This window comes from Tupaia chinensis, unplaced genomic scaffold (genome assembly GCF_000334495.1).
Source record: "Tupaia chinensis unplaced genomic scaffold, TupChi_1.0 Scaffold000367_1, whole genome shotgun sequence".
In the NCBI taxonomy this organism is placed as follows: domain Eukaryota; kingdom Metazoa; phylum Chordata; class Mammalia; order Scandentia; family Tupaiidae; genus Tupaia; species Tupaia belangeri.
The window spans coordinates 546,977-571,443 of record NW_006159864.1 but is presented as its reverse complement, the minus strand read 5'-3'; the positions used below and the strand labels follow the sequence as shown (position 1 = coordinate 571,443).

At 41.7% G+C, this 24,467-nt stretch overlaps 1 protein-coding gene across 1 annotated transcript in view; it reads right to left on the bottom strand.

Annotated features, from left to right (window-relative positions):
* Nucleotides 1-24,467, bottom strand: part of DNAH3 (dynein axonemal heavy chain 3) — a 172,248-nt gene extending 147,781 nt beyond the window's left edge. Inside the window, exons 1-11 of the mRNA XM_027773745.1 lie at nucleotides 24,310-24,467; nucleotides 24,111-24,160; nucleotides 20,493-20,597; nucleotides 19,704-19,926; nucleotides 13,480-13,552; nucleotides 12,902-13,076; nucleotides 10,190-10,379; nucleotides 8,414-8,609; nucleotides 5,056-5,181; nucleotides 4,224-4,419; nucleotides 1,087-1,266 (exon numbers count right to left, since the gene is read on the bottom strand). Of these exons, the coding sequence (XP_027629546.1) occupies nucleotides 1,087-1,266; nucleotides 4,224-4,419; nucleotides 5,056-5,181; nucleotides 8,414-8,609; nucleotides 10,190-10,379; nucleotides 12,902-13,076; nucleotides 13,480-13,552; nucleotides 19,704-19,926; nucleotides 20,493-20,597; nucleotides 24,111-24,140 (1,494 nt within the window). The 5' untranslated portion in view covers nucleotides 24,141-24,160; nucleotides 24,310-24,467. The remainder of the gene's footprint in view (nucleotides 1-1,086; nucleotides 1,267-4,223; nucleotides 4,420-5,055; nucleotides 5,182-8,413; nucleotides 8,610-10,189; nucleotides 10,380-12,901; nucleotides 13,077-13,479; nucleotides 13,553-19,703; nucleotides 19,927-20,492; nucleotides 20,598-24,110; nucleotides 24,161-24,309) is intronic.

Sequence of the window (24,467 nt, the reverse complement as noted above, 5' to 3'; positions counted from 1 at the left end):
CACATATTTGACCGTGGTTCAAGTCCTGACACAGTGGCTTAAAACTCATGCCAGGGAAACCTGAAGTTGGCGTAATGGCAATGTCACTGGACTCCCACGTAGTCAACCACGGTTCGTGTCCCAGACCCGGTGGCTTAAAACTCACGTCGGGCACATGTGCGTGCGTGCCCAAGATCCCAAGAGGAGAATGGAGGAGAAGGGATTGCGGCGTGGCCATTCCCCCTGGGGGGTGATTTCTCGCTTTCTGTCTCTATGTCTCTGTCTGTCTGGTGAGTGCATGCGCCCTGTAGCGAAAACCTCTCAAAAACAAAACAAACAAAAAAAACCCCTCATGCCAGGAGCATATGCATTTGTGCCTAAAACCCTGAGAAGAAAACAGAGAAGGGATTGTGACATGGCCATCCTCCCTGGGGAGGAGGGGTGATTTCTCACTTTCTGTCTCCCTGTCTCTCTCTCTTTTCAGTGAGCGTATGCACCCTATAGCAAAAATCTCTCTCTAAAAAAAGAGAAGAAGATGGAGCAAAAAAGAATCACATCCACATAGAAAATCCTGTCTAGTCATAGAAGTTTGCTAATAAGTGTCTGGAATTCGATTAGTAACTCTGCTCTGGAAAAGAAACTAGAAAGAGATTGGAAAAAGAAGGGAAAAGTTATTCTCTCCTCTAGAAACACAGAGTGATAACAAACAAAGAAACAAATAAATGGAACTTCAAAATTAAATTAGATACAGATTTATAAAAATTCTCAGAAAGTTTATGGTAATTGACCCATAATGACTATTAATCCAAGTTAATGGATATGCCATGGGACATATCTGCTCCTGTGAGGCTGGCATTGTGGAGAGCACTTTCTCACAAAGTAACTCTTCACATCCCTGTTAGAAGAATAAATATGGACTGCAAGGACATTTCTTTATATCCAAATCAGCTTTCTGAGGTTAACAAGTATACTCAGAATATATCCCGAAAGTGAAACTCCTCTAACTGAATATCACATTGACTGTGTCTTATATAAACAATCATTTTAAATACATTTTATTCAATATGTGAATAAAAATACAAATGAATGATTAAGTGAATACTATACCTTGGGGATCCCTTCAGAGTTCTTAATAATTTCCAATAAAGAGTTGTGTACTAATTCCCAGCAGTTATCAAAAGATGGATTAAAGACAATTATGGGTTCATCGACTTTAACTTTGATCATGATTAGCTGAGGTATAAAGAATTTCATCTCTTGGTAGGGTTCCTCAAAATCATTCCCATCCTGTGGAATACATAAGTTATGACAATCATCATAAAACTGGGGTATCCAAAATTGAAGAGGCAAGCCTTATGCATTTATAGTGTTATGTGAACACCAGAAAAGGAAATGAAAGGCACTACATGTTGTTCATGTTTAAAACATGGGCTGGGGATAGCCTAGCCCATCCTGAATTTATGATTTCTCCCTTTCCCAAAGCCGCCTTCATTCAGTATCATTTACTTTACATGGTAATTCTTGCATCCTGATTTCTGAATCCTTCCCATATTCCAAAGTTCCACTCAGTAATCTCTTCCTCTCAGAAACCTCCTTGGGCCTCAGTTAAAAATCACCTCCTCCATTTCTGAACTTCCATATTTCCACTTCCCCAATGGCATTTTGTTTTTCTCTCCTGCAGATATTTATATGCATATCTTCTCTCCTCTAAACTTGAGGACAAGATCTATGTCTCATCCATCTATCTCCTCCAGAAATATCCACAATAGCATTTAGCATATAGTAGGCGCTCAATATAAATGGTTATCTGTATACTTCACATGGAGTTACTAATGAGCATATGTTCAAAATGTCAGACTTCTAACAACATAAATGTTGACTTGGAGATATTTCTGATTCCCTGCAATAGCTAGTAACACAAGATACTTTTCAAAAACTGCAATGCCTAGTGAGATTGTCATAGGGAATCTATAAAGTACTTCAGAGATTTCTAGATTCATTTAAAGGTGCTTAGTAAACATTTGTTGAACATCTTACTGTTTATCTAATACCTATAAAATTTTCCCTTTTTTTCAGAACATGAAGATTTTACTTTTCTCTTTGTGTGTAATTTTAGGGTGATATTGTTTTTCACATCTGGGTTTCTTCTGTTTTTAGCAAAGCAGAAGATTACAATGTCTATAGATTGGTCGTTTCTGTTTGTTTTTAGGGTACTAACATTATATGGCTAGGCTATAAGAGGAACCGAAGCAATTCCGTATATTAAATTCAATACCGTAGGTTAAAATACTATAGGTTGGCCTTTGGCATTCTTTCTTTGACATAAGTGTTGTTTCTTGCAGAAATTGATCATAGTTTTGCAGACCAGAGGCCATACTTGGAGATTACAATTCAAGAAGCAGATGGCTTAAGTAGGATAAAAACTTCTACCCTGATGATTAGAACAGGCCAATCCAGCCACAGCTGAAAGCCATCCTGATGTCAACAAGTTTCCTCCATGGGATGGATCAAGGAGAAGTTAAACAGTTGTGCTAAGCAAAATAGCATGTAACCCCCTTGACCCCCCCTATCTTTCTTTTTAAATCCCTCTTAGTTAGTACATCAGAAACAAAATTTGAACATTAGTTTGCCATCTTCCAAGGTCACTGGTTTCCTGAATAAAACTACTTTTCCTTGCCATCACTTGTCTCTCAAGCATTGACTTTCAAGCAGCCAGTGGCTGAACTTGTGTTCAGTCATGGGACTGGACCACAGTCATTCTGGTAACAATCGCAGTCAAAAGTTAGCAGTGTTGGTGGTGTAGTGGTGGTTAAGACACTGGACTCTCACATGGCTGACCACGGTTTGAGTCTCGGACTTGAAGGCTTGAAACTCATGCTGGACATGTGTGCATGCGTGCCCAAGATCCCAAGAGGAGAATGGAGGAGAAGGGATTCCAGCATGACTATTCCCCCTGGGAGGTAATTTCTTACTTTCTCTGTCTCTCCAGGGAGCACACACCCTATAGCAAAAAAAAAAAAAAAATCTCACCCCCAAAACAAACAAACAAAACACATATATAGCAATGTTTCATTCTGTATTTTTTGAGCAAATAATTATAAATGTTTATTACTTTTTTCTTTTAGAGAGAGATTTTTGTTATAGGGTGCATGTGCTCACCAAAGAGACAGAAAGCAAGAAATCATCTCCCAGGGAAGATGGTCATGTGGCAAACCCAAGAGGAGTCTTGGGATTTTGGACATGCACACACACACACCCAGTGTGAGTTTTAAGCCACTGGGTCTGGGACTCAAACTGTGGTCAACTAGGTGGGAGTCCAGCGATGTAACCATTACACCATCTGCTGCTCCCAAATTTTATTACTTTTTTTAAGGCAAAATATTCACATAGTATAAAATTCAAAAGAATCTTCCTTGATCCCTAGGATACTTAGATTTAGGGATGCTATGACTTTGAAAACTATGACTTAGTGATGTTAAGTTGTTATTTCAACTTGATTATAGCAGTTTCATGAAGAAAGTTATCAATTAGGTCAACCAAGCCTTTTGTCTTTGAAAGAGATGTCTTTCAAAAGTAAATATCTGGGGACTAGCAGTTGGCGTAATGGCTATGTCGCTGGACTACCATGTAGTCGACCGCAGTTCGAGTCCTGGACCTGGTGGCTTAAACTCACGCTGGGCGTGTGTGCGTGCGTGCCCAGGACAAGAGGAGAATGGAGGAGAAGGGATTGTGGCATGGCCATCCCCCCGGGGGGTTGATTTCTCGCTTTCTGTTTCTCTGTCTCTCTCTGTCTGTCTGGCGAGCGCATGCGCCCTATAGCAAAAACCTCTCCAAAAAAAAAAAAAAGGTAAATATCTGCAATGAATACACAGGACACTCCCTAAATATCAAAACAAAGATTGATAACAAACCTTTTTCAACCCCTTTCCTGTAACAGGATAAAAAAGTGACCCCTCACCACCCCCAAACTGTAAAACACATGTATTTTACTTTATGCAACTAAATTTTTTTTCTTAACTTCTTTATTCTATAGATTTTTATCAATTTAATAATGAAAATTATCTCAAGATGCATTGCTATATACTTACAGGAATCCTTTATATAAACAAATAATCACCTGATGTGTGTGCAAGTCAAGAATTTTACTTTTTGACTTGGTTCAGAGCTGAGGATATACATGATGAAATCCTCGTTCTAATTAGATTGATTCCCTTCAAAAGGTAGGCTACAGGTCCCATACATACCTTGTGAATCATGAAAAAAGATACAAGGTCTTCAATGGACTTAATGACCAACTCTCTGAGCTGGAGTGACATGAATGATGCAACAGAAGCAAAATATTCCTCAATGTTTCGGGAAGAGTCGTAGTCACTCTTGGGAGCGAAATGGACCCACTTTTCCTTCTGTGAGACAAAAAGCTGGGCGCAGGTGGGAATCCACCTGGAAAGACACAAGGCATTGTGTAAGCTTCTTTGAGCTCCAAGAAGTCCTCTCAGTCTTCCTTCTGCTCTGTAACAAGACACATGGACTCATCCCCCCACTAAGCCACCTTGCAGATCAGTACTTTCACATTCCTGGCCACCTTGCCTGCCAATATCTTTTTCATGGGAAAAAACTGGTAAGATTTGAATTGAGCAAGTGATCATCCATTGGGAATACCCAATCAGACAGGGGATATTGGGCATGTCCAGAGAGAAGAGTTCATAGTTTCTTCATCATACCAGAGATTGGGAGGAAGGGTCATCACAAACTGGAATGTTCTGTCCAGCTTCTCTCCCTGGCAGGTTCTGAGTCTCTGATTCAGAATGTACAGGGGGGAAGAGAGAAAGGAGAAAAGGAAAAAAAAAAACTTAAAAGGAAAAAAAAAACCTTCTGAGCAGGGTCTGCTCAGAAGCTGAGAGTTGCTATTAGACAAAAGAAGCGCTGTCTGAGGATGGGAACAGGGAAGGAAGAAGACAGAGAAGGATGTCAACGTCATTGAAAGGAGGTCAACACACTTTGTGCAACTCCTAGGCTGGAAGCTAGTCTCCGTCTGAGAGTTTTCAGTCTTTACAATACCGGGATGCAGATACTGACTTGTTGAGTAGAATCTGGCGTGCCTCCAGGCAGTGTTTCCGGATCACATCCCGATACTCGTGAGGCTGCAAAGGCAATTTTCCTGCCAGTAATTCTGCTGTTCGAACAAACCTGAGGTCTTTAAATCTGCCAAAAGAGAGGAATAAAATTTCTAAGATACAAGATTCTCTAGATAACACTAAATATATTTAAGATAAAAACAAGGCTCCCTTAAGACTGAACATGGTCAAAGCTAGAGATCTTCCCTGAACAAAACACATATATGATGAGCTACTGACAAATGCAGACAATCAAAATTAAACAAACATATCTGCCTCTAATTTTTCTAGTAAGGAATCCAGATGGTGGTAGCCCATCATTTCATTAACCTTATTTTTCAGTGAACTCTGGCATCTTCACTATCCCATCAGGATTAATATCCTTCTTGAGGGGCTCATTAAAGAAATTAAAAAAAAAAAAAACAGTCCTTCTCCCACCCCCAGTGAAACTGCTGGATAAACTGGTGGATTAACAAAAGGCAGTATGGCAATACAATGGAATATTACAATTATAATTGGGCCACAAAAAAGAAAGCAGTACTGATCCATGTTTCAACATAGATGAAGCTTAAAAACATTGTTTAGTGAATGACTAAAGGCCAAACACAAAAGGCCATGTATTACCTGATTCTATTTATGTAAAATGTCCAGAGTAGGCAAATCGATAGAAATAGAAAGTAGATTAGTGATTTTTCAGGGGCTGAGAGGAAGGAGGAATGGGGAGTGACGTCTTTCTGGGGTGATAAAAATATTCTTTTTTTTTTTTTGGAGAGATTTTTGTTACACAGCATGTGTGCTCACCAGGGAGACGGAGACAGAGAAAGTCAGAAATCAGCCCCCCTACCACCTCTCGGAGGAATGGTCAGGCCAGAATCCCTTCTCTTCCATTCTCTTCTCAGGATCTTGGGCACACTTGCACACATGCCTAGTGTGAGTTTCAAACCTCTGGGTCTGGAACTCAAACTGCAATCGGCCATGTGGGAGTCCAACGACATAATCATTACACCATCTGCTTGTTCCAATAAAAATATTCTTGACTTAGACAGGGAGGAAAGTTATACACATTTGTGGAAGTACTAAAACTACTGAGTTACACATTTTAGAAGGGTGAATTTTATAGAACATAAATTAATCTCGATTGTTTACTAAAAATTTGTTACTAATATTTTTTATTGAAAAATCATAATTGTATACATTTATGGAGCACAATGTGATGTATTGATATAGGTACTGAATGTGGCATGATTAAACCTAGATGGCTAATATAGCCATCTCCTAGCTTACAAATTTTTTTTTTGGAGCGGTTTTTGCTATAGGGCATGTCGCTCGCCAGAAAGACAGAGACAGACAGAGAGACAGAAAGCGAGAAATCACCCCCCATGGAGGGTGGCCACGCCACAATCCCTTCTCCTCCATTCTTCTCTCGGGATTTTTGGCACACACGCCCAGGGTAAGTTTAAGCCACTGGGTCCGGGACTTGAACCATGGCCGATTCATGGGAGTCCAGCGACATAGCCATTACACCAACTGCTGGTCCCATAGATTACCATTTTTTATGGTGAGATATTTGAAAAAGCAAGCGAGAAATCACCCCCCAGGGGGGATGGTCACGCCGCAATCCCTTCTCCTCCATTCTCCTTTCGGGATCTTGGGCACACTTGCACACATGCCTAGTGTGAGTTTCAAACCTCTGGGTCTGGAACTCAAACTGCAATCGGCCATGTGGGAGTCCAACGACATAATCATTACACCATCTGCTTGTTCCAATAAAAATATTCTTGACTTAGACAGGGAGGAAAGTTATACACATTTGTGGAAGTACTAAAACTACTGAGTTACACATTTTAGAAGGGTGAATTTTATAGAACATAAATTAATCTCGATTGTTTACTAAAAATTTGTTACTAATATTTTTTATTGAAAAATCATAATTGTATACATTTATGGAGCACAATGTGATGTATTGATATAGGTACTGAATGTGGCATGATTAAACCTAGATGGCTAATATAGCCATCTCCTAGCTTACAAATTTTTTTTTTGGAGCGGTTTTTGCTATAGGGCATGTCGCTCGCCAGAAAGACAGAGACAGACAGAGAGACAGAAAGCGAGAAATCACCCCCCATGGAGGGTGGCCACGCCACAATCCCTTCTCCTCCATTCTTCTCTCGGGATTTTTGGCACACACGCCCAGGGTAAGTTTAAGCCACTGGGTCCGGGACTTGAACCATGGCCGATTCATGGGAGTCCAGCGACATAGCCATTACACCAACTGCTGGTCCCATAGATTACCATTTTTTATGGTGAGATATTTGAAATATACTTTCTCAGTTATTTTCAAATATATAATACATTGTTATTGATTAGAGCCACCCTGCTGTGCCATAGATCTCAAAATCCTTTTCTCTTATCTAAAAGTATATCTCAATCTTAAAAATGGAAGACAGGAAAAAAGTGACCGTCGTCTCCTCTGGATTCCTATAATTCCTGTGGCCAATTTGGTCACTGATAAATATAACAAGGAGACCTGTGCTTGCCAGGCCCACACTGGTACTGAGTTACATAAAGGAAGAAGGTTCAAGCCCCCATCATCTCACAGGCTAGGAAGGGACAAATGCATAAGCATATAATTATAATTTAGGATGTTAAGTGTTGTAGTGGAGGTAACGACAAATTAACAATGAATGGAACTTAGGTCAGGCAATGTTCGAAGTACTGTGAATATATTAAGTTATGGGTTTTTTCCTATCATCCTATGAAGTAGAAACTTTCTAAATTACTATCCCAAATTTAGAGATAAGCAAATCAAAGTACAAAGAGGTGATATTACCGGTGAGCAGCAGATTTGGATCTGCCTGGTTGCAACCAGTGTTCTCTTGACTCGTGTGCTCTAGGGAGCATCAGGTGCCCTGGGAGCAAGGAGGGCCTTTTGAGCATGCATAAAGCATTGCCACGCACAGTACACATGCTCTTCTGGTCTAGGATTTGTTCATTTCATTTCACTACAAGGCCAGGACTACTCTGATTGTGCTCAGCACAGTAGGCTCACTTATGTGTGGGAAGCAATAAAGAAAGGGAACAGAGGGGCTAGCAGATGGTGCAGTGGTTAAAGTGCTGGACTGCCATATGGCTGACCATGGTTTGAGTCCTAGACTTGGTGGTTTGCTCTCTCACTTTCTCTCACTATCTCTCTTTCTCTCTGTCCTCTCTGGTCAAATCTAAAATAAATAAATAAATAAATAAAATTAAACAATAGAGAATGTTAAAAAAAATAAATAAATAAAAGGGAAGAACAGAAAGGGAAGGGAGGCCCTTCTTACTCTGCAAACCACAGTTCTTTCAGGCTGAGCATCATGGGGTTCACTGTGTGCAGGTGATCCTCGTTCCACTTCTTGGCACTCCTGTAGACACTGTGCCAGGGCACAGGTGCGCGGATCACTCTTTGAGGAAAAGTGCGAGGGATGCTCTCGATGAAGAGCCTTTTTCTCTCCATTGGGTCCATGAGGATGTAATCAACTATAACCAAGAGGGAAAACACCTTGAATAAGCAGGGACTTTGCACACCCTTAGGTTCATCACTGAGCCTCTGTCCACTTATACTAAAAAAGCCTCCCTCATTTACAAGGATGTGAGGTCACCTGGGTATAATGACCCCGGGGCAGCTCCACTCTATTGGTGTGTGTTTTATTTCATTATTTCATTTCATGGTTTAATGAGTGTTCGTGGAACATGGGTTTGAGTCCTGACAGGATATCTAGTATCTTGCATAAGAATGAACTAATATTTGCTGATTCCTTATTAGTCATAAATTGATTTCTTACACCAAAATAGTTACATTAAAAATAATCAACACAATGGAGAATGCCCGATACTTATGAATGGACATTTAGATACTAAATATTTTACATATTAAGGACTATAAGATTATTTAAAACCTCATAGCAGAAATAACATTTGTGCTAGGCCATAAACAATGAGTAGGAGTTTGGGACCAGCAGTTAGCGTAATGGCTATGTTGCTGGACTCCCACGTAGTCGACCGCGGTTCGAGTCCCGGACCTGGTGGCTTAAACTCACATCGGGCGCGTGTGCGTGCGTGCCCAAGATCCCAAGAGGAGAATGGAGGAGAAGGGATTGCGGCATGGCCATCCCCTCTGGGGGGTGATTTCTCGCTTTCTATCTCTCTGTCTCTCTCTGTCTGCCTGGCGAGCACCCGCGCCCTATAGCGAAAATCTCTCAAAAAAAAAATAAATGAGGAGTGAGTCGCAGCTAGAATTGAAGAGCCTTACATGTTTACTTTTACTCTCAGGAATTCAGTTCCAGGGTATAGTAGATAGGGAACCATTATACTGACATCATAAATAGTTAGGAAAATAAAAATAACTAGACAGCATGGTAAAGAGCTGGGCCCAGTGGAATAGCAATGTGGGGAATTCATAGGAGCACTCCTTCCCTGCTGTGTTGCTCATGTTACTCACCAATCATTGAATATTTCCCAACGACCTACTGTGTTTGCAACACACTAGACTAGATATGGAGAAGAGTAAGGACCAACAATATCTCCCTCACCATCAAAGAGCTAACAGTCCAACAAAGGAGTCAAGAGTCATGAAAAATGAAGTGGCATGTCGACGTTAAACAGCACTAGAGATATAAAGGCACAAGGGAAGTTTCAAAGCAGGATGAGTTGGAAGTAGAGACAAGAAGTTCTATGAATGCAGAGGATGGGGTGACTACTGAGTGTCGTGGAAAGAAAAAAAAGTGCTGGAGAGACGAAGTAGGTCTTGAGCTAGAATTGTGTGTTGCCCAGGATTGTCGCATCTGAATGACCTGAGAAACATGCAGGATCTCGGGCTCCACCCCTGATGCAGATCTACTGAGTCAGAATCTGAATTTTTCACAGAATCTCAGCTTATGAGTATGCACGTTAAAATGTGAGCAGTGCTGGTGCTGACGTTAGTGATGGGGCAGGGGGCCACTAAAAGTTAAATAATGTTCTTGGCATTTTCAGTGGGACCAGGGTGGTGACTGATGAAGAGAAAAGCAAGAAAGTGCCCTCAATCTGGAGACCTCTGCCCCACTTATGCCCAGTCTTACCAATGCTTTTCATGAGGCTGCTGTAGTAGTCATTTTCCTTCTCTTCCACCAGGGCGGTCATTAGGGGTTCCAGGGAGGGACTTGCCAGCAGTGTGTTAGAAATCAGCTTTGAAATCCGGACCATCACCTCATTCTCCTCAGGGGCAATCATGTCTTTTCGGATTCCATTGGTCAGATAGTAGTAGTATCTCTTCCGTAAACAAACCACCATAAGAAAATTAAAGCAATTGAATAACCATGCCCACCTGTCTCCTCCATCCCCCTTGAGCTGCCAAAGAACCCTATTCACATAGCTCCCATCCTTACTCTGCACAACCATGCATTCCGGACCCATTGCATCATGGTCATTGCAATGAAATTAACATGAGGCATATTTTCCCCAGGATTCAACCAAAGCCACAGTGATTTCAGAGGAGAATGAGGAAATTCTTGTCCAATTCCACACAGATTGGAGTAGTGGAGTGAGTACAGAAATTGGGACACAGGAGCATATTTGGTGACCTTTAAGAAGATGGATAAGCAGGTGGCATAGTGGTTAAGGTGTGGACTCCCCATGGTCAACTGTGCTTGATCACATGGTTTTAGTCCCGAACCTGGCAGCTTGAAACTCATGCCAGATGTGTGTGCACGCATGCCCCAAATTGAGAGGAGAATGAAGGGATTGTGGCATGGTTATCACCCTTAGGAGGGTGCTTTCTTGCTTTCTATCTCTCTGTCTCTCTAGCGAACGCACATGCCCTACAGAAAAAAAATCTCTAAAAAATAAAAAAGAGGATGACAAGCACCTAAAATGGACTAAATAATTCCCAGGCTGAGCAACAATGATCTTTTATAAAGCACTTGATGGCTTGTAACTGTCAGTGAGAAAAATATCCTCAAAGTCTGAGTGAAAATTATAGCAGTTCTAATTCAACCACGGGCTTTTGAAAGCAACACAAACGTACAAACTGAACAATAAACAGCCAATGCAACCTGAAGACTTCAGTGAGTTTTATTTATTTAGGGTTTATCTTTAAGCTGCTGGTTGACTGAATGGCTCTGGGAATGAATAATTTCAGATGGATGAGAAACGCAAAGTATGGGAAAAGCAGTTGACACCAGCTTTAAGTTTTAATACTACAGTCTGTGGTCAGAAGAGGTATAACCTTGAGCAAGTCTTTGAGTCGACATTCCATTTTCCACATCTTTTTTTATTTTTTTAAATTTGGCCAGAGAGAGGTAAGGGGGTACGGGGAAAGTGAGAAAGCAAGCCCCGAGGTCCAGGACTTGAACCGTGGTCGGTCATGTGGGAGTTCAGCGTCTCAACCACCACTCCACCTCCATCCCCCCATTTTCTACATCTTGACAATGGGAATAATCATAGTACCCTGTTGGGGTTAAGCACTAAAGGGAATTTTACCATGGAATTTTACCAATAGCACACACTTAGTTACTATGAGTTTTATTAGTCATCATTTTATTTTATACTATAAACCCACAAACTATTTGCTCTAAAGTTTTATTGCTGTTCTTTTAATATTGAGATTGGAAACTCAAATGCCTGTTTGGACCTGGGTGGATAACGATCATAAGTGAAAGTTGGCTAGATGTAAAAACACAATTAGGGGGACCAGCAGTTAGCGTAATGGCTATGTCACTGAACTTCCACGTAGTCAACCGTGGTTTGAGTCCCGGACCCGGTGGCTTAAACTCATGCTGGGCGCGTGTACGTGTGTGCCCAAGATCCTGAGACGAGAATGGAGGAAAAGGGATTGTGGTGTGGCCATCCCCCCTGGGGGTGATTTCTCACTTTCTGTCTCTATCTTTCTGGCGAGTGCATGTGCCCTATAGCAAAAACCTCTTAAACACACACACACTCACACACACACACACACAATTAGGAATTGTGGGGACTATGAGAAACTGGAGAGTGTATTACTCACCCAAAGGAAGTATCTATTGCTGAGTTCCAAATATTTTCACTTTTTCAAGAGAAATTTAAAATATAGCTTATGTAAGATTTATTTTTATTTTCAAAATACATCTACAGGTCAAATTCAGCCTATGATTGGGTTGTCAGATAAAATACAGTACACATTGGGATATACTTATACTAAAAAAATTGGAACCAGCAGTTGTCGTAATGGCTATGTTGCTGGACTCCCATGTAGTCGACTGCAGTTCAAACCCCAGACCTGGTGGCTTAAACTCACACGGGGCGTGTGTGCATGCATGCCCAAAATCCTGAGAGGAGAATGGAGGAGAAGGGATTACAGCGTGGCCATCCCCTCTACGGAGTGATTTCTCATTTTCTGTCTCTCTGTCTCTCTCCGTCTTTCTGGCAAGCACATGCGCCCTATAGCAAAAACTTCTCAAAAAAAATTATTTTCCTGAAATTCAAATTTACTTGTGTGTCCCATTTTTTTATTTTGTAAAATCTAGCAACCTTTGCCTATGGGTCACCATCTTACAACTTACATTCTAAGAGGCCGCAAAGGCAGCAATTTCTAATACTTTTGAGAGCAGAGAACTCTCTCTCTCCTCCTCTCTCTCATATACACACACAAACACACAGACACCTTCATTCAGAAAAATGTCTGCCATAATGGCTTGGACTTTGATGTCTGAAAAAGATTCCCCAAGTGGTTCTGCTGTTCTTCTACAGTTAAGAGTCACTGAGATGCAGACAGTAACTCTTAGCAAACTGAGAGAAAGGTGGCTATGGGGACATACCTCCAGGTCTGATTGAGACGGTGTGCTTTCTCTACTTTCTATTTCCTTCTCCTGCTGTAACATCACATTCATTTGTTGTTCTGGACTCATTGGTCTACTTCCTGGGAAGACCGAAGATGTCTCTGTCTCCTTCTTTATGAGTAAAGAGACTGAGCTGTTGGCAGCAGACTTGATCCTGAAAAGTAGACACAGCTTAGTTCTCAGTGCTTGGTTCTCCACAGAGATTAGTGATGTGTGACTAGGCCTACAACCTCCAACATGGTAAATGAGGGTTCTGCATTCAAAGTCCCTCTCCTTGGTGTCACCTAGTGGCATGTAGGTGCAGCTCAGAGATAACCCTAGCCCACTAGGCACCTCTGGTTTGCTCATCTGGTAATATGCTTTTGTTTAGGGTCTACTTTTTTTTTTTAATTAAGGCAATTTGTGAGAAAGAATATGAGTCCCTGTGTATCTAGGAATGCTTTGAAGCCAAACAGCAGAATATAACTACAATGAGACCACAGCCTTCTTCAGTTCAGGTGAAAGGGGAACACTCCTACAGTGTCCTGCATTCTTTTGAGTCTATGGTGACACCTTACCTAGTGGGATCCTCTTTGTCTCTGGAGGACAACTTCATTTTCTTCTTGTTGGGCTCTGATGACATTTTAGTTGCTAGAGTGGAGGAGAAAGACATCAGTGATGGGCAGTGGCCTTGGGTCATTCTTTGTCCACAAGGACATGACGACTACCACATAGTAGTATGAGGTAGAAGAGGGTAGGGTCTGGTTCCAAGTTCATCACTAATTACCTCTGTGACATTAAAGAAGTGATTTCATCACTCCAGGTCTCAAAAATGGCGATAAGCATACCTTCCACTCACTCATATATGTGACAAGTTTTTTAAAAAGTTTATTTATTTATTCCATGTGAGAGAAAGAGACAGAAAGAAAGGTAGAGGTACTCTCTTTTGTGCCATGATCCCTCCCCAGTGTCAACCAACTAAGATCGTGGTCCAGTGTGTTCAGGGAGGTCCTGAGACATGAACCCAAGACCTTTTCCATGTGGATCCAGATGGATTGTCACAGCACCACCACCTGGCCCCTTGACAAGTGTTAATAACACCCTACTTGATTCATTCCTAGCACTGTATGCTCTATTTTCTCAACATCAGTTGTATTGCTTAATATTTCTCTTTAAATAGACTCAGGCTTTTAAATTTAATGCATTTATTTTTAAAAGAAGTGTTATGTAACGATCACAAATGGAAAGACCAGTATCATTTTCAAGTAAGCATAATAGTTACTGCAAACAGAAAAACCAATATCTTTTGTAATAAATAGAACTACAAATACATTCAATGAATGATCTAAAAATATTAAACTTTAGTTAGATACTTACTTGCAAAAATCTCTAGGCTGAGAAAGTGAATACATAATAAAGAAGTGTTAAAGATGTACTAGCAGTAAATAGACCCCTCAAAGGGGTCTATAGTAAATAGTAAATAGAAAATTTAAGATTGCCAGTTAAGATGTATTTTGAGTCATACTTTGAGCTCTACAGTATGTTCTACAACAATAATAAAATACTCTTATAAATTAAAAAGAAATTACTCTGGCCCACCTATGGTGATAAGTGTTGCGAAGACATTGTGCTTTGCATGATGGGACCACATGGGAGGCCCAGGTTCAATTCCCAGGCCAACCTAAAGGCTGAGCCCTGTAGTACATGCCTGTAATCTCAGCAACTTGGATCCTGAGGCAGGAGGATTGGGAGGTAGATCCTGGCCTGGGCAACATAGTGAGACCCTGTCTAAAAAAGTGCTGGATGAAATGGCATGGACCTATAGTCCTAGCTATGATGCTGAGACATGAGGATCATGACAAGGAGAGATCCTTTCTTTTTCTTTTTTCTTTCCTTCCTTCTTTTCTTTTCTTTTTCTTTTTCTTTCTTTTTTTTTTTTTTTTTTTTTTTGAGAGAGAGATTACTGATATAGGGCATGTGCACTCACTAGAGAGACAGAGAGAAAGTGAGAAATCACCACCCCCTCCCAGAGGGGATAGCCACACCACAATCCCTTCTTCTCCATTCTCCTCTTAGTATTTTGGGCATGCGAGCACATGCACTCGGCTTGATTTTCAAACTGCCGAGTCCGGGACTCAAACCATGGTACACCATGTGGGAGTCCAGTGCCACCTGCTGGCCCCAAGAGAGGTCCGCTGTGTTTTTCAGCAAGATGCTCTTTAATATGAGCTAGAAATAAACACATTGTGAAAAAAAGGTATGAAAGTCATAAACTCAGCTTCTGGGGACAGAAGCCGATAGAAGTAATTAAGAGTTCGATATCTGAGGAGTAATAGAATCCCAGAATACATTACGATGAACTGGAACTAGACGTACAGCATAAAACCAGGACCAAAGCAAGATTTCACTACCCAGGAAGACAGGCTGAAAAACAGCAGCTCCATCATGCAGATGCAGTGAATGAGTCCTCAATTCAGAGGGTGGCTAGAGATAGCACAAAAAGGTAAATGATCATGGGAACCAGTAGTTAGCATAATGGCTATGTTGCTGGACTCCCATGTAGTCGACCGCGGTTCACGTCCTGGACCCAGTGGCATAAAACTCACGCCGGGCGCGTGTGCGTGCGTGCCCAAGATCCCAAGAGGAGAATGGAGGAGAAGGGATTGCGGCATGACCATCCCCTCTGGGGGGTGATTTCTCGCTTTCTGTCTCTATGTCTCTCTCTGTCTGCCTGGCGAGCGCACGCGCCCTATAGCAAAAGCCTCTCAAAAAAAAAAAAAAACTTATAAAAAAAAAAGGTAAATGATCACTAGACTCAATCTCCCAGTGCCTGGGGGACCAGATCTATGAGGTCCCCAAATATTACCTTAGGATGGGGGCACCAAGCCAAACGTATAAGACTTAGGGGTAACTTTGAGTCCTAAGAGGCCAAATAAAGGTATAAGGGAAAAAAATAAAAAGCTAAATTAAGGGTGCATTCAAAGAAAGCACACATTGTATGGTTACATTTACATGTGAGAACAAGCAAAATTAATTTATGGTGAGAGAAATGAGTAAGTGGTTACTCTGGGGTGGGATGGTGTGGAGTGGGAGAAAAAACTGACTAGAGAGGAACACAGGGAACAAATGTCTTGTTTCTTGTTTGGGTGGTGGCTATTTGGTGTAAATTGTCAAAACCCTATAAATTGAATACTTATGATCTGTGCAGTTTATTGCATGTGAATTATACCTTAAAAAGTCGTGGGGAGGATACATACAGCAAGAAATAGAAAGATCCCTCACTATAACCTACAAGCTAAATCTCACATGAGAAAATCCAACACTAAGAGAGAGAGCCGATGGGAGCCATACAAGACAGTGGGTAAGCCCTGTGCATGCAAAGCCTACCATGGTGGCCATGAACCCCAACTCTGCCAGATCTCAAACAGCCTACCATGGTGGCCATGAGCCCCAGCTCTGTAAGATCTCAAACAGCCTACCACACTGGCCATGAACCCCAGCTCTGTCAGGTCTCAAACAGCCTACCATGGTGGCTATGAATCCCAGCCCTGGTAGCATGAAAAACACACCAGGTTTGTGTACATGCCCCAAATCCTGATGGGATAGAAAAATGGAGGCAAAAGGATTGTAGAGTGACCATGCCCCACTGGGAGGAAGATACTTTCGCTCTGGTGAGTACACACACTCTTCTGGCAGTAGAGAGAGAAGAAGAGCTAATAAACTCAACAGTTGAGGGATAGATCTACAAAATGAAAATAATACAGCAATACAAAATTGTTCCAAAATAAGTGCTTAAAATTGAGGACCAGCAGTTGGCATAATGGCTATATCGCTGGACTCACATGTAGTCAACTGCAGTTCGAGTCTTGGACCTGGTGGCTTACACTCATGTGTGTGCGTGCCCAAGATCCCAAGAGGAGAATGGAGGAGAAGGGATTGTGGCATGGCCAGCCCCTCTGGGGCAGGGGGTGGTGATTTCTCACTTTCTGTCTCTTTGTCTCTCTCTGTCTTTCTGGCAAGTTCACATGCCCAAAGGCAAAAATCTCTCCCCCACAAAAAACGTTTAAAATTCTTCAAAGACAAATGCACTGTAATGAATAACAAGCCAAAATTAGTTCAAGCAAGGACTTGAATTACAGACATCAATGCTCATTCTGAAGACACCATCTTAGCAGTTTCTGCCCAGAGACCTGGTTTGGCTTGAGAATTCATATGATGGTTAAATCATAGGAATTAAATCATCAGCACTTGTTCTTCACAGATATCAGTAGCTTGGGTAATACAAACTGGGAAAATGTAACCTTCAAACTAATTACTATTAATTACCATTTAAGAAAAGCATTGGGATCAGCAGATGATGTAATGTCGCTGGACTCCCACGCAGTCGACCGTGGTTTGAGTCCCAGACCCGATGGCTTAAAATTTACACCAGGCACATATGCATGCATGTCCAAAATCCTGAGAGAAAACTGGAGGAGAAGGGACTGTGGTGTGGGCATCTCCTTTGGGGGGTGATTTCTCACTTTCTATCTCTCTGTCTCTCCAGTGAACACAAGCACCCTATAGCAAAAACCTCTCTACAAATAAATAAATAAAAGTATTAAAAATTGGCTGCTGTAGATTGACTGTTTATGTCCCTCTGACATTTGGATGTTTAAACTTAATTCCCAATGTGATGGTATTGAGAAATGGGGACTTGAGGAGGTGGTTTGGTCATGAATGGGATCCATGCCCTTAGAAGAAACCCTCTCAGAGCTCCCTGTTCCCTCCTGACATGTGAGAACATAAGATGATGGCCATGTATAAACCAGAGAGAGAGCACTTCTTAGACACCAAATCTGCTGGCATCTTGATCTTGGACTCCCCAGTCTCCAACTTGGGAGAAATAAATTTCGTTGGTTTATAAATCATCCAGACTAGCACCCTAAACAGACTAAGATAATGACCCTGATATTAGCAATTAGAACATCAAACTTAAATTTGGGGTGTCATGATCTTGAACATCTAGGTATTTAGTGTTTTCTACATGTCTTTGAAACAGAAACATTCAAAGACTACATTCTAGAGACTATACATGTTATTTTATTTTCCTTCCTTCCTTCCTTTCTTCCTTCCTCCTCTTTCTTCCTCCCTCCCTCTTTCTTTCTTTCTTTCTTTCTTTCTTTCTTTCTTTCTTTCTTTCTTTCTTTCTTTCTTTCTTTCTTTCTTTCTTTCTTTCTTTCTATTTGTCCAGAGAGGAACAGAGAGAGAAGGAAAGTGAGGAAACAAGCCACCAGGGCTGGGACATTGAACTGTGGTCAGTCATGTGGGAGTCCAGCACCCCTAGTCACCATGCCACCTGCCGACTCCTACATGTGTATTTAATAAACAAATAACAACTGGTAAGAGCCACATGGGGAAAAAAAATCCTTCAAGTGATACTGAAAAGCTATGACCAGAAGAATATGTGAAGAAATTGGAGTAAACCTTACAAGTAGAGCCCATTAGGAAATGTGAAAAGGCAAAAATATTTTCATTGAAAGAAAAAACACCTATCAATCATGATAAACTCAAGAGTGAACTGAGTTGAGAAGAAAATTAGTAAACTGGAAGACACAATACCCAGACATAGCACAGAGAGAAAAATGAGTAGTATACAAATGAGTTTGAGACGGAGCAGATTGGGAGGCTTTAACATATGTCTAAGAAAAATTATTACGGGATATCCTGTAATACATGTACCTGATGGGAGTACATAAATTAATACGCACAAAGTACTGTGGTAAGCAGTTTCAAAGATGTCCCCCTCCTAAGACTTCCACTTCCTACTATCATGCCTTTATGTAATCCCTTCCACCTTGAGTGTGGGCTGAACCTAGTGACTCACTTCTAACATGGCGAAAGTGATAGGCTGTCACATCCAAAAAAGACTTTTTTTTTTTTTTTTTACTTACTAGCTATCTATGACTTGTCACCTCCCCTACTCACTCTACAGGAAGCTAGAGGCCTGCTGTGAGCTGTCCAAATGAGGCCCACATAGCAAGAAACTGATGTCTATAGTCAACAGCCAAGAAGGACTTGAGGACATGAGTGACCCTGCAAGGGGATCCTTCCCTAGTTGCCTTTAGTTGACCATGGCCCTGAATGACAACTTGATGGCATGCTTGTAAGAGATCCTGAGCCAGTTAAGCCATGCCCATAATTATGACTCACAGAAACTGTGAGATAAATAGTAGTTTGGGTTTTTCTTTTGGTTTTTTGTTTTGTTTTGTTTTGTTTTTGTTTTTGCTTTTTTTTTTTTTTTTTTTTTTTTTTTAGGATTTTGTCTTATAGTGTGTATGCTTGCTGGAGAGAGAGACAGACAGACAGAAACAGTGAGAGGGAAAATGAGAAAAAACCTCCCAAGGGGGATGGCCATGCTGCAATCCTTTCTCCTCCATTCTTCTCCTGGGATCTTGGGCATATATACACAAGTACCTGGCATGAGTTTCAAGCCATTGGGTCTGGGACTCAAACCACAGTTGGCCATGTGGGAGTCCAGTGACGTAACCACTATGCCATCTGCTGGTCCCAATAGTAGTTGTTTTAAGCCAAAAAATTGGGGGGCTAATTTTTTATGCAGCAATCAATAACACAAGTGCGTGGAACAGAGCTTGGTATAATAAATGGCCTGTAAATGTTAAGTTATAACCATTCCCATTTCACAGGTGAGAAGAGTGAAGTTCTACAAAGCTATCCAAAGTTGGGGCCAGGACTAGGATACGGAAGTAGAAGTTACATTCCAAAGTCCCTTCTCCACAGGTATGGCATACTCCACAAGTACCTGATAGTGGTGCGTGATTGGTCTTGTCCCTAGGGACATTGATGGTAACTGATTGGTAGACTTTCAGCATGTCTTTCAGCTTCAGGTCTTGGGCCATCAAGGAGTAATTGTTGGCAATGGAGTCACTGGGTCCACGGTGGTAGTGCTGCTCTTTGAAGGGGGCAGCCAGTGTCCATGATGTGCGTTGCATCAAGGGAGGATAAAAGCTGTGTGACATGACAGTCTGCAAGGGAAGAAATGCAAAGTGAGGCATGATGGGAGACATCACTTAGTGAGCCTGGGCTCAGCTCACATCAAGACTCACATAAGGTCAATATGCCTTACACTGTGTATCTACCTTATGCACACTCAGTGGAAATACTTTCTGAATGAACACTGATTGCACTTCTCTGACCACTGTGAACGTGGTTTCTGATGTCAAGGACAATAGCCGGCATTTGATAACAACTTTGTGAGTCAAGCCATTATATCTCTTTCCTGTATTCCTCTTACGTGGCTATAAGGTAAGTATAATTACCCTCATTTTATAATTGAAGATGCAGATGTTCAGAAAGTTTAAATGACAGCAGGTAAGTGGGAAGGCAAGATCCCAACTCATCTTCATACAACTGCTTAGTTCTTTCTCCCACATTGCTGTAGCTTCTTCTGGTGACAAAAATGAGCTGCTAATCCCACTTGCAAAGTTTCGCAGTTTGCCCTCCACTACTATCTGTTAAAGTTCTAAAGAGGCAGGGTGTATTATTCACCTTGTTACCCACAACAGAAGGGCCAGCAACCAGGTAAGCTCACCTGATACAGTTCAGATGGTTCCTCATTAGCAGAAGCAGGCAAAGGGGGCAGCTCTGGCCGCATCTGGGAGTGGCTCATGTGATGTATTGAATCACTTTTGGTGAGCTGTGGGGAATGGGATAAAAGTCATTTTATTTTTTTATTTTATTTTTTTAGATTTTTACCATAGGGTATTTTTTCTTGCTGGAGAGAGACAGAAACAGAGAGAGAGGGAAAGTGAGAAATCACCCCACAGGGGGAACAGCCACATTCCAATCCTTTCTCTATTCTCCTATCAGAAGTCTAGGCACACATGCACACATGCCCTGTGTGTTTTTCAAGCTGTCAGGTCCAGAACTTGAACCACAAAGTTCACTATGTGGGATCCGGCACTTTAACCACCACACTGCCTACTGCCCCAAAAGTCATTCATTAAAAATTAGGAAAGAGTTCTGAGCCTCCAATGTCAGTAAGAAATAAAGAGGTCCCTAAGAAAGGTTCTAGACAAGAGTTCTTTCTGCAAAACACCCTTCTCACCCCATCCATTCTATGTATCTTATTTTTTAAGCATTGATTTGCCTCTTCTCCAACAAGTCCTCCTCAGTTTCCCTTCTATGAGTAAATCTATTTTAATTACTGTGTCTCTCTCTCTACTCTTTTTTTTTTTGAGAGGTTTTTTGCTATAGGGCGCGTGCGCTCGCTAGACAGACAGAGACATAGAGACAGAAAGCGAGAAATCACCCCCCCCAGGGGGGATGGTCCCGCCGCAATCCCTTCTCCTCCATTCTCCTCTCGGGATCCTGGGCACGCACGCACATGCGCCCGGCGTGAGTTTTAAGCCACCGGGTCTGGGACGCGAACCGCGGTCGACTACGTGGAAGTCCAGCGACATAGCGATTACGCTAACTGCTGATTCCCTCTCTCTCTACTCTTGACCTCAATTTCAAGGACCCAGGAAATAGCCAATCATCTCCAAGAACTCTCTCCTCTACTATTGAAATTAATACCACACCTACAGTGAGGTGTGCCACAACATGGGGAAATCCCAGCATCAGCCAGAAAGGAAACTGGCCATCCAAAGCAAGTACTATACCATTCAGGGAAATTCTGCCAGCAGAACTTTCAGGGCTATGGAGTTATTCACGAGTTCTTTCATGATCTCAGACATAAGCCATATACCAATTGACAAGTTAGGACTGTCTTATAAGCAAAAAGGTTTGTGGTCAGTGGAATCTTTCCTTTGGCCTAGTTTTTATATCTGTTACAAGTAAGAAATTTTCATTTAGAGACCAGCAGATCGTGAAATGGTTATGTCACTGGACTCCAGAATAGTCATCCGTGGTTTGCATCCTGGACTGGCTGGCTTAAAGCTCAAGCCTGGCACATGTGTGTGTGTACCCAAAATCCCAAGAGGAGGATGGAAGAGAAGGGACTGCGGTGTGGCCATCCCTCAGGGGGGAGGGGGTGGTTATGATTTCTCATTTTCTGTCTGTCTCTCTCTGTTTCTCTGGCGAGTGCATATGCCCTATAGCAAAAATCTCTCTCTCTCTCAAAAAAAATCTTCATTAAAAGAGCAACAAGCAGCCACTAAACAGTTTGGACATCTTGAGTAAGTTACAAGAGTGGGAACAAGTAATTAGACCAAAAAACCCAGACCTTCAGAAGTCAAGGGAGATGTTAATATTATTCAGGGAATGTCTTGGGATTCATGTTTCTTCTGTCCAGTGTGAGATAAACCTGGTTTCAGCTCTAACACTAATTGGGAATTTTCTCTTCCAGTTCAAAGAAGTGTAATGTAGCCCTGCTGGACGTAACTGGCTCTACTCCAGTTTTAGTCCCTGTTGTACAGTGTGGCTGATCCCAGCCCAGATCCCAGGATAAGGCATTGGTCAGACACAGGTTTGACCAGTTACAATACTCCATCCTCCTAGACACAGTGACCAGTTCAGGGAGAAGCAAGTCACCCACGCTGGGGTGATTACAGTATTTTCTGACACTTTTACTAGAACTATTAAGAAAGACGCATTTGTCTCTTTGCTAGGGTCACTACCTGTGAGGATGTTGATGACTAGAGCTCCTCATTGCCATTTTTGCCTTAGATAGGGGAAATTCACATAGATGAAAGCAGAATCATCAGAAGGAGAGAGACTCTCAGTGACATCAACTGGACCTTGTATCCAGCTGGACTTCATTACTTGTTTCTATAGATTCTTTGGGTTTAAGCCAGACAAATATCTTTATGTCCCTCTATACTGAGAAAAGGTCATCCAAGAGACAGACACGGAGGCAGCTGAGTCAATGAGAGGACTCAGGTTAGAGACTACAGATACCACATCATGCAAACAGACAGATAAGCCATTCTTGGGATAATGTGTAAAGCAAACCGTGAGCATTTTGCAAAACACAATGGAAGGCAGCGGAATCTCTGCAGAAATAAATTGAACTTTGAGCTAGCTCCTGGGCACAGCCAGGTTTATACATACAGTCATAAATACTCTGACAGCAGAAAATATCTCAGTCCCTGAGACAGGGACATGTGGGACACAGATCAGTAGATTTAGAAATCAATTCCAGAACAGAACAAGAGTTTTCTTGACCACACGTGGCTAAGCATTGTCTAACAACTTCAAGGAGAGGATATGGAGATCCTTATAAGAACTACCTAGATTTACAAAATAATTGATTAAAAATATTAATACTTGAGGTCAGGTGGCGGCACAGTGATGATGCAACTAAACCCACAGGGAAAGCTTCTGAGTGTGGGCTCTGGGGCTTTTCTGAGCTCACTGGGCCAGCGTATGCCCATAATCTAAATCGGCTAAGATGAGGGGTGCGTGGCAGTGTGAGGACCCTGTTGGGAGTGACTTTCTCTTTCTGTCTCTGTCATGGAAGCAAGAGACTTTAAAAGCCTGTGCACGCATGTGTGTACACATGTATTATGTATCTGCTTAATTCTTCTTACTGATGAATTGCAGGGAGTTTTCATTTTAGGGCACAGGCTCAGTTATTATCAACAAATCCACCATAATTTTATACAGTTGAATTAAAAATGCTCCACTGGGCATGTCAATATATGGCAAATTAGCAGACTCTGGCTTTTATAGCCAAGACTCTGGTACCTAGATGAGTAGAACTGTTACTTTCAGACAACTCGTTTCTGATTACACATGATGTTTGTGTGTCCTTCATGAAGGACGCTTCCTAGTGCTCATAGGAGTTTATGTTACACCAGAATCATTTGGGTCCTAGTTTAAAACACAGATTTCGAAGCCCCACTTCTGGATCAGTCTTTGAGAGTAGGGACCAAGACTATGTTTTTAAACTGTTCCCCAGAATATTCTGATGGATAGTCAGAGTTGGGAACTATTGGTTAGAACACATGATCTAAGGACTTAGGAGGGAAAAAAGGAAAAATAGGTATCTATTCTTAACGATTTTAACAGTAAAATTTGAAGATGCCCCAATGTCTAATTCAACAAAAAGCATACTGCAAGACACACATCATAAAAATGTGATTAATATACTTGCTCAGTCAAGGGAATGTAACATGGCAACCCTCTTTATACACACTCACAAGTCCTTACATGTTGAAAGAAAACACAGGTAAAAGAAGAAACATGCTTTAAACTTCACACCAACCTTCTGAGATGAGCAATCCATGTACTCCATGGTGTCTACTCAAATTGTACCTATATTGAAAAAAACAAATAAAAAGCTCTCAGTTTCTCCACCGTCTCTCCTCTCCTATCCAATTGCTCTCAAATTCACACTTCCTAAGAGCATAATGGGGGTGACATCAACAATGGAACTTTCCAGATGTTCTGAAAGTTCTACTCACAAGCTTTCTCTCTGAGATCATTGACATCAGCCTCCTGGGGAGTTCCCTGGTGGAAGAGGAGAGAAAGGGAATCCAAATAATAAAAGGGAAGCATCCTGCTGGGCTTCTCTTGCAATGGCCACTCCTTTCCTTTGAGTAGCTTCTCTCAGAACTTTTCC